Source organism: Pygocentrus nattereri, chromosome 20 (assembly GCF_015220715.1).
Source record: "Pygocentrus nattereri isolate fPygNat1 chromosome 20, fPygNat1.pri, whole genome shotgun sequence".
Taxonomy (NCBI): Eukaryota; Metazoa; Chordata; class Actinopteri; order Characiformes; family Serrasalmidae; genus Pygocentrus; species Pygocentrus nattereri.
The window spans coordinates 35,518,700-35,528,621 of NC_051230.1; the positions used below are offsets into that span (position 1 = coordinate 35,518,700).

General features: G+C 44.7%; 3 protein-coding genes across 5 annotated transcripts; all 3 read left to right on the plus strand.

The window, feature by feature from the left end:
• The first annotated feature begins 1 nt into the window (after window position 1).
• LOC119261784 lies at window positions 2-5,945 on the plus strand. The gene is made up of 2 exons (XM_037531522.1): window positions 2-898; window positions 5,912-5,945. Exon 1 carries the CDS (start codon window positions 165-167, stop codon window positions 876-878), a length of 714 nt encoding a protein of 237 aa, XP_037387419.1. The 5' UTR covers window positions 2-164; the 3' UTR covers window positions 879-898; window positions 5,912-5,945.
• Window positions 1,034-4,092, plus strand: LOC119261780. 2 transcript variants are annotated; one of them, XM_037531510.1, is made up of 5 exons: window positions 1,034-1,163; window positions 1,380-1,462; window positions 1,670-1,951; window positions 2,422-2,718; window positions 3,384-4,092. In XM_037531510.1, exons 2-5 carry the CDS (start codon window positions 1,411-1,413, stop codon window positions 3,605-3,607), a joined length of 855 nt encoding a protein of 284 aa, XP_037387407.1. In that variant the 5' UTR covers window positions 1,034-1,163; window positions 1,380-1,410; the 3' UTR covers window positions 3,608-4,092. The 2 variants fall into 2 exon arrangements, with proteins under 2 accessions (XP_037387407.1, XP_037387408.1); XM_037531511.1 differs by having other exon boundaries at window positions 1,673-1,951.
• Window positions 5,946-6,110: 165 nt separating the features above from the next.
• Window positions 6,111-9,189, plus strand: LOC108412284. 2 transcript variants are annotated; one of them, XM_037531506.1, is made up of 5 exons: window positions 6,111-6,250; window positions 6,467-6,549; window positions 6,757-7,038; window positions 7,510-7,806; window positions 8,492-9,189. In XM_037531506.1, exons 2-5 carry the CDS (start codon window positions 6,498-6,500, stop codon window positions 8,713-8,715), a joined length of 855 nt encoding a protein of 284 aa, XP_037387403.1. In that variant the 5' UTR covers window positions 6,111-6,250; window positions 6,467-6,497; the 3' UTR covers window positions 8,716-9,189. The 2 variants fall into 2 exon arrangements, with proteins under 2 accessions (XP_037387403.1, XP_037387404.1); XM_037531507.1 differs by having other exon boundaries at window positions 6,760-7,038.
• The last annotated feature ends 733 nt before the right edge of the window (window positions 9,190-9,922 follow it).

Sequence of the window (9,922 nt, forward strand, 5' to 3'; positions counted from 1 at the left end):
CCCTGAACACCCACCAACACCGCCTTAGCGAGCAGTAACGAAGCCGCTGCTCAGTGAACCGCTCCGCCCTCGGCGCGTCACTCGGCCGGTCCTCCTCCTGAGTGTGGAGGCGAGGGGACGCCGCCGTCCCCGCCTAGCCGGCTGCTCGGAAGACGCGCCACAGCATGGACGCCATCCCGATCGTCGACTTTGGTGAGTACAAGCTCCGAGATGATGAGGACGACGCCGTTCCCGGAGAGCGGCTGCAGGAGCTCCGCGAGGAGGTGCGGAGGGCCTTCACTGAAGTGGGCTTTGTTTACCTGAAGAACACCGGAATAGAGCAGGACGAGGTGCGTGCGCCGCGTGTTCTCAGCGCCTTTGGGCGGGTTGGAGAAAAGTCGGACACGTTTCATCCGGGCAGCCAGTTAAACAGAGCCGCACGCGGAGCGGGTCCGTGTAGTTGGTCACTCAGAGCCCCGAGTTTCAGTCCTCCCTCCAAACAGTTAGGTTTTTCGGCTTTCCTGAGTTTATCTCCTCCCTCCGAGATGTTCGGCTTTCCTGAGTTTGGCTCCTCCCTCCGAGTTTTTCCGGCTTTCCTGAGTTTGGCTCCTCCCTCCGAGATGTTCGGCTTTCCTGAGTTTGGCTCCTCCCTCCGAGTTTTTCCGGCTTTACTGAGTTTGGCCACTCCCTCCGAGATGTTCGGCTTTCCTGAGTTTGGCTCCTCCCTCCGAGTTTTTCCGGCTTTCCTGAGTTTATCTCCTCCCTCCGAGATGTTCGGCTTTCCTGAGTTTGGCTCCTCCCTCCGAGTTTTTCCGGCTTTACTGAGTTTGGCCACTCCCTCCGAGATGTTCGGCTTTCCTGAGTTTGGCTCCTCCCTCCGAGTTTTTCGGCTTTCCTGAGTTTGGCTCCTCCCTCCGAGATGTTCGGCTTTCCTGAGTTTGGCTCCTCCCTCCGAGATGTTCGGCTTTCCCGAGTTTGAGCCCTATAAAGGAACCTTCCCTCCAGCAGTGCAGACACTTCTCAGGTGGATCAGCTGTGGTTTGTCTTCACTGTATGCAGAACAGGATCTCCATCTGACAACATCTGTTTCTGTGATAAAACTGAAGAGAAAGGATCAGAACCTGCCAGAGCCAAACTCTATAACCTCCTACAACCTCCACCCTCTGACAGCTACAGGACAAACTGTGAGTACACGATGGATATTAATGCTGGTATTAATGCAGTTTACTGACTTATCATATACAAACACAAAGATGGTGATGCCCACATAGGAACAGAGAGCTGAGGGATCTGAAGAGGCTGTTAGAGTATATAAATGTATCTTAGATACTCTGTAATGTTTTGTAGATGATGAGTTTTGTGTCATTAACAGTGTTTGTTCCTTGTGTTTCCATCTGCAGGCTGTGTTGAGTCTCCAGCGTCCGCTCAGCCATGCAGCTCTTCAGCTTCTGGGTCCTCACAGTCCTGACTGCAGTCCTATCAGGTGAGAGTCCTCACTGCTTTCATTAAACAGCCTCACTGCCTCACTGAGGCTGGACTCAGCTGCTTCCACATCTTCATCTTTAGACAGTAAATATATGGAGCACAGACTGAGATTAAAGGCTATTAAGGTAGAAACACGTCCACTGTATCTACACTCACTGACCGTGATGCAGTTTGTCTATAACTGTAAACACTTGTTCTTCTTCAGCAGGTCAGCAGACACTGGCTAACTTCATCGACACCACATGGACGGATCTGAATGACCCAGCTACTCTGTCCTGTCCAGAGCCCTGTTCAGGGGTGGAGACCTGGGAGAGGAATGGACGGAAAGTAGCCGAATGTGGAGTTAAAGAAGAGTTGGAGTTCAGCTGTGAGAGACGCCTGGGCCAGAGTAGCCTCACCGTTCCTCAGGTTAATTACACCACCAGAGGATTTTATCACACCAAATGTGACGGAAAAGTGATCTGCTTCCAGAACCTCCAGCCCAGGCGTGAGTGTTTAGGGCATTACACTCTTCCTCTTTAGGTGAAATATTACATGGGATTTTAGTGAGTAGAAACTGTGATGGGAGCACTGATGTGTCAGAATGTAACAGTTCATAAAGTTCATAGTTGATTTTGTTGGAAATTCCTCTTTAAACTCTGGAGATGCTGTATCTCAGCTCAACAACCATAACAATGAATAACTGAACAGAAGATCCTTTAACAAAGTATTTCTGATTTCTGAGAAACTAAATGAGTTTGACCACATCATTTGTTGCTCGTTATTAAGCTGGTCAAAGATTACAGTGTTTGTAAAACGCTGCCGTCATGGTTTCCGCTTTGCCACATGCTCTAGAATGTGCACTGTGTGCTTAGTGTTCCTCTCAGACTGTATGACAGTGTATGGTACAGTAGTGTTATGGTAGTTTGGTGCTGGTGTGACTGGAATTACAAAGATCTCTGCTCATCTCTCCTGCAGCTCACAGCTCATCTGTTGAAGTTCCAGCTGGAGATCCCCTCATCTTGGACCTGCTCACGTTCCATCCAGTGAATCTAACGTTCTCCCGGACTGACGGAGGATCTGTAGCCCCTGTCCAGATGTGCTCTGTGGATGGACGCTCCGTTCTCTGTAAGGCGGGCTATGAAGACAGAGTGTCACTGCGTGGAAACTCCATGGTGCTGAGAGACTTGGTGCCTGCTGACTCTGGAGTCTACATGGTCAGAGAGGTCAACAATGGAGAGGCTCTCATACGGACAGTGTCGGTCACTGTTAAACGTAAGTACTTTTCTCTTGGGCTTATAAAGATGGTCTTGCTGTTTGGGGTCTTTGTGCTGTGTAGACTCTCTGGCTAGCCTCTCCACATATACAGTAATCGTTGTTGTTGTTGTACATTTAACGAAAAAAGAAAAGAAACAGTGAAGAATATTTTGGTCATAATCTGTAAAATATATACATACAAACCCAGCTGCCTTTAAAATAGCAAGCCTTAAAATAGCTTTTCTGCAGTGATCTTCTAATGCTTTTAGCATTCTGACACTTTTCTGCAACTTCATCAAATCCAAAAACTCTGTCCACTTCAGATTCATGTAAACTGTGAACATGTGAAATGTAAACAATTACATCCACCACCCTGGATCTGGACATCCAGATGGCCTTTATTACCTGGATAAGGTGTGTTAGTTTAGGGGTAGAGTTGAACATCTGAGTGCAGTTTCCACTGGAATTTCCTAGTTGGTGTTATGAAAGGTGTGAGATCTTGTGAGTGGTATTTTGTTTCTCTCTTTTTAAGGAGAGAAGAGCTCAAATATTGAAATTCCTAGCCCACCAGAATTTAGGAGCCATAGTCTTCATCTCTAAGCACTCTGACCTTTCATTACCTGAAGACTTTCCTAAAGAGCACTAATCACATTCAACCCCTCTGTTTTGTCTGTTTTCTTCAGATGTTCATCAGAGCTGGATGTGGAAGGATGAATATCAGCAGGGATTGAAAACCGGGGCACTGGGATTTGGGTTTGGAGCGCTGATCCTTGGTGTGATTCTGGGGTTCTTTGCTCTGCCGAGGGGGCTTTATCTGATGGACAGATGTGTCCAGAGGGTCAGAAGACGAGACTCTTCACGTGTGGATCAATCTGACGATGTGGAAAAGAGTGTTCCTCTGACATGAGGGAATACCGGGCAGTGGAATGACCCTCCTCATAGAGAAAGACTTTAAATAAAAAAGAAAAGACACTGAAAATTCTTTTTTTACTCTTTTTTTATATCCCAAAGCTGATCCACTCAAGGCCACTTCACCCATCTCAAGCTGGTTTCTTAATGCTTGATTTCATGTTCAAATGTTCCTGTTCCACCTTAAATGGTAATCAGTAATGAAAGTAGAAACATGGCTCAGGTCCTAATTTGCTGGTCCAGCCAGTTTCTTTATCATCCAGCATTGCAGCTCTTTAACTGGACCACGACTGGACCACGGTTTACAGGACACACTGGTGCTGCTGTGAAAGTTCTCCTGGTTCTGCAGGGTTTTATTCTGTAAATGTGAACGTGCTGAATAGGAGTTAGTCTGTTCAGTTTTTATAGGTATGAGAGCTGTTTTTACCTGCTACTTGTTACTGTTGTTCTCCTCTGTACAAAATAAAGTGAGTAATTATTCCATGTTTCCACATTTTTACACCTACTCACACATTTCACCATTTCCTTTGCTGAAGATACACATACAAAGCAAGTCATTTAATTATTGGATTTGAACAGTGTAGAGTTTATTAGGCGTTTTACAGGGATACTTAAAGACATGAAAAGCTTTTGGTTCTTTCTAGCAGTGATAAACACATTTGTTAAAGACCCACAGCGCCAGCTAGTGACAATTTCTGAAAAGATGAGGCCTCAGTGGATAATAGACTCAGAAGCTTATCATTGATGTAATGTTAGTTACTGTATTATGTCATATTAATGTTAAAATGACTTTGGGCCTTTTTGATGTGCACTTTCTAAGCAGTATTTCATGAGTTTTGAGGCATTTTAAGCATTTTGACATAAAAACTCAAGAGACAACCTGTAAACAGTATTATGGAAAGTTAAGAAAAATTTGTTTAATTATTCTTACATTTTCTTTTATTAAGCAGTAAAATAGTGGAAAATGTTCAAATAATAAATTTCTTTTGTGGACACTTTGTGGATTTTCCTCTCAAGACCCTCATGTATTCCTCCACCATGAATGGGTTAAAATGAATCGATTAACATACATTTAGCACCAAAACTTTATCACAAAAATCAGGCAGTGAATTCATAACCATGTCATGGAATAACCTTCTGCGAGGAGCTTTTAGAGGTGGACGTCTGGTTCCTATCACCACCACTGTGAATATAACAGCTTTTTAATGCTTTACTTAAATCTGTTAAGGGACTTTTTCACTACACTCAAACGTCATTGAAGTTAATTCACATAACCTTGTCACAAGAGCTTGGCAGACATTATATATGCTGATATAAGAGTTGTAGTGAATCATGCAGGTGAACTTAGTATTTAGTATTTGTTGTTTTTGTTAACAAAGCAGTAAATACAGCTCTTTTCTAAAACTTTAATTCCATGTTGTGATCGGCAGACATTCTGTGGCCCATAAGGCTGAGTTTTAATAACGTGCTTTTCCCCCGCTGGTCTTCACCCGACTTGCAACTTTACTGTAGTGTACTTTGTAGACGGCCCCTTAACTAGTTCTCGTCGAGGTCTCAGCAGCCGGTAGAAATCAACGTGGTCCAAACCAACGTTGACGCAGTCCCGCACTTTACAGACGGTCCCTTGTACTCAGTCGGCTGATTTGATCAGATATTCTGGGCGAGACGGAAAGATTTTGACCAAATCCCGCGACTGCAGCTTCTTATTTGTTTCTCCACGACTTTAAAATGTCCTTTTGCTTCCGGGCGGTGTTCGCGAGCAGCAGGAGGCGAATCGCCCCTGAACACCCACCAACACCGCCTTAGCGAGCAGTAACGAAGCCGCTGCTCAGTGAACCGCTCCGCCCTCGGCGCGTCACTCGGCCGGTCCTCCTCCTGAGTGTGGAGGCGAGGGGACGCCGCCGTCCCCGCCTAGCCGGCTGCTCGGAAGACGCGCCACAGCATGGACGCCATCCCGATCGTCGACTTTGGTGAGTACAAGCTCCGAGATGATGAGGACGACGCCGTTCCCGGAGAGCGGCTGCAGGAGCTCCGCGAGGAGGTGCGGAGGGCCTTCACTGAAGTGGGCTTTGTTTACCTGAAGAACACCGGAATAGAGCAGGACGAGGTGCGTGCGCCGCGTGTTCTCAGCGCCTTTGGGCGGGTTGGAGAAAAGTCGGACACGTTTCATCCGGGCAGCCAGTTAAACAGAGCCGCACGCGGAGCGGGTCCGTGTAGTTGGTCACTCAGAGCCCCGAGTTTCAGTCCTCCCTCCAAACAGTTAGGTTTTTCGGCTTTCCTGAGTTTATCTCCTCCCTCCGAGATGTTCGGCTTTCCTGAGTTTGGCTCCTCCCTCCGAGTTTTTCGGCTTTCCTGAGTTTGGCTCCTCCCTCCGAGATGTTCGGCTTTCCTGAGTTTGGCTCCTCCCTCCGAGATGTTCGGCTTTCCCGAGTTTGAGCCCTATAAAGGAACCTTCCCTCCAGCAGTGCAGACACTTCTCAGGTGGATCAGCTGTGGTTTGTCTTCACTGTGTGCAGAACAGGATCTCCATCTGACAACATCTGTTTCTGTGATAAAACTGAAGAGAAAGGATCAGAACCTGCCAGAGCCAAACTCTATAACCTCCTACAACCTCCACCCTCTGACAGCTACAGGACGAACTGTGAGTACACGATGGATATTAATGCTGGTATTAATGCAGTTTACTGACAGATCATATACAAACACAAAGACGGTGATGCCCACGTAGGAACAGAGAGCTGAGGGATCTGAAGAGGCTGTTAGAGTATATAAATGTATCTTAGATACTCTGTAATGTTTTGTAGATGATGAGTTTTGTGTCATTAACAGTGTTTGTTCCTTGTGTTTCCATCTGCAGGCTGTGTTGAGTATCCAGCGTCCGCTCAGCCATGCAGCTCTTCAGCTTCTGGGTCCTCACAGTCCTGACTGCAGTCCTATCAGGTGAGAGTCCTCACTGCTTTCATTAAACAGCCTCACTGCCTCACTGAGGCTGGACTCAGCTGCTTCCACATCTTCATCTTTAGACAGTAAATATATGGAGCACAGACTGAGATTAAAGGCTATTAAGGTAGAAACACGTCCACTGTATCTACACTCACTGACCGTGATGCAGTTTGTCTATAACTGTAAACACTTGTTCTTCTTCAGCAGGTCAGCAGACACTGGCTAACTTCATCGACACCACATGGACGGATCTGAATGACCTGGCTACTCTGTCCTGTCCAGAGCCCTGTTCAGGGGTGGAGACCTGGGAGAGGAATGGACAGAAAGTGGCCAAATGTGGAGTTAAAGAAGAGTTGGAGTTCAGCTGTGAGAGACGCCTGGGCCAGAGTAGCCTCACCGTTCCTCAGGTTAATTACACCACCAGAGGATTTTATCACACCAAATGTGACGGAAAAGTGATCTGCTTCCAGAACCTCCAGCCCAGGCGTGAGTGTTTCAGAGCATTACACTCTTCCTCTTTAGGTGAAATATTACATGGGATTTTAGTGAGTAGAAACTGTGATGGGAGCACTGATGTGTCAGAATGTAACAGTTCATAAAGTTCATAGTTGATTTTGTTGGAAATTCCTCTTTAAACTCTGGAGATGCTGTATCTCAGCTCAACAACCATAACAATGAATAACTGAACAGATGATCCTTTAACAAAGTATTTCTGATTTCTGAGAAACTAAATGAGTTTGACCGCATCATTTGTTGCTTTTTATTAAGCTGGTCAAAGATTACAGTGTTTGTAAAACGCTGCCGTCATGGTTTCCGCTTTGCCACATGCTCTATAATGTGCACTGTGTGCTTAGTGTTCCTCTCAGACTGTATGACAGTGTATGGTACAGTAGTGTTATGGTAGTTTGGTGCTGGTGTGACTGGAATTACAAAGATCTCTGCTCATCTCTCCTGCAGCTCACAGCTCTTCTGTTGAAGTTCCAGCTGGAGATCCCCTCATCTTGGACCTGCTCACGTTCCATCCAGTGAATCTAACGTTCTCCCGGACTGACGGAGGATCTGTAGCCCCTGTCCAGATGTGCTCTGTGGATGGACGCTCCGTTCTCTGTAAGGCGGGCTATGAAGACAGAGTGTCACTGCGTGGAAACTCCATGGTGCTGAGAGACTTGGTGCCTGCTGACTCTGGAGTCTACATGGTCAGAGAGGTCAACAATGGAGAGGCTCTCATACGGACAGTGTCGGTCACTGTTAAACGTAAGTGCTTTTCTGGTGGGCTTATAAAGATGGTCTTGCTGTTTGGGGTCTTTGTGCTGTGTAGACTCTCTGGCTAGCCTCTCCACATATACAGTAATCGTTGTTGTTGTTGTACATTTAACGAAAAAAGAAAAGAAACAGTGAAGAATATTTTGGTCATAATCTGTAAAATATATACATACAAACCCAGCTGCCTTTAAAATAGCAAGCCTTAAAATAGCTTTTCTGCAGTGATCTTCTAATGCTTTTAGCATTCTGACACTTTTCTGCAACTTCATCAAATCCAAAAACTCTGTCCACTTCAGATTCATGTAAACTGTGAACATGTGAAATGTAAACAATTAGAACAGGTCCTGGACCTGAAGATCCACCACCCTGGATCTGGACATCCAGATGGCCTTTATTACCTGGATAAGGTGTGTTAGTTTAGGGGTAGAGTTGAACATCTGAGTGCAGTTTCCACTGGAATTTCCTAGTTGGTGTTATGAAAGGTGTGAGATCTTGTGAGTGGTATTTTGTTTCTCTCTTTTTAAGGAGAGAAGAGCTCAAATATTGAAATTCCTAGCCCACCAGGATTTAGGAGCCATAGTCTTCATCTCTCAGCACTCTGACCTTTCATTACCTGAAGACTTTCCTAAAGAGCACTAATCACATTCAACCCCTCTGTTTTGTCTGTTTTCTTCAGATGTTCATCAGAGCTGGATGTGGAAGGATGAATATCAGCAGGGATTGAAAACCGGGGCACTGGGATTTGGGTTTGGAGCGCTGATCCTTGGTGTGATTCTGGGGTTCTTTGCTCTGCCGAGGGGGCTTTATCTGATGGACAGATGTGTCCAGAGGGTCAGAAGACGAGACTCTTCACGTGTGGATCAATCTGACGATGTGGAAAAGAGTGTTCCTCTGACATGAGGGAATACCGGGCAGTGGAATGACCCTCATCATAGAGAAAGACTTTAAATAAAAAAGAAAAGACACTGAAAATTCTTTTTTTACTCTTTTTTTATATCCCAAAGCTGATCCACTCAAGGCCACTTCACCCATCTCAAGCTGGTTTCTTAATGCTTGATTTCATGTTCAAATGTTCCTGTTCCACCTTAAATGGTAATCAGTAATGAAAGTAGAAACATGGCTCAGGTCCTAATTTGCTGGTCCAGCCAGTTTCTTTATCATCCAGCATTGCAGCTCTTTAACTGGACCACGGTTTACAGGACACACTGGTGCTGCTGTGAAAGTTCTCCTGGTTCTGCAGGGTTTTATTCTGTAAATGTGAACGTGCTGAATAGGAGTTAGTCTGTTCAGTTTTTATAGGTATGAGAGCTGTTTTTACCTGCTACTTGTTACTGTTGTTCTCCTCTGTACAAAATAAAGTGAGTAATTATTCCATGTTTCCACATTTTTACACCTACTCACACATTTCACCATTTCCTTTGCTGAAGATACACATACAAAGCAAGTCATTTAATTATTGGATTTGAACAGTGTAGAGTTTATTAGGCGTTTTACAGGGATACTTAAAGACATGAAAAGCTTTTGGTTCTTTCTAGCAGTGATAAACACATTTGTTAAAGACCCACAGCGCCAGCTAGTGACAATTTCTGAAAAGATGAGGCCTCAGTGGATAATAGACTCAGAAGCTTATCATTGATGTAATGTTAATTACTGTATTATGTCATATTAATGTTAAAATGACTTTGGGCCTTTTTGATGTGCACTTTCTAAGCAGTGTTTCATGAGTTTTGAGGCATTTTAAGCATTTTGACATAAAAACTCAAGAGACAACCTGTAAACAGTATTATGGAAAGTTAAGAAAAATTTGTTTAATTATTCTTACATTTTCTTTTATTAAGCAGTAAAATAGTGGAAAATGTTCAAATAATAAATTTCTTTTGTGGACACTTTGTGGATTTTCCTCTCAAGACCCTCATGTATTCCTCCACCATGAATGGGTTAAAATGAATGGATTAACATACATTTAGCACCAAAACTTTATCACAAAAATCAGGCAGTGAATTCATAACCATGTCATGGAATAACCTTCTGCGAGGAGCTTTTAGAGGTGGACGTCTGGTTCCTATCACCACCACTGTGAATATAACAGCTTTTTAATGCTTTACTT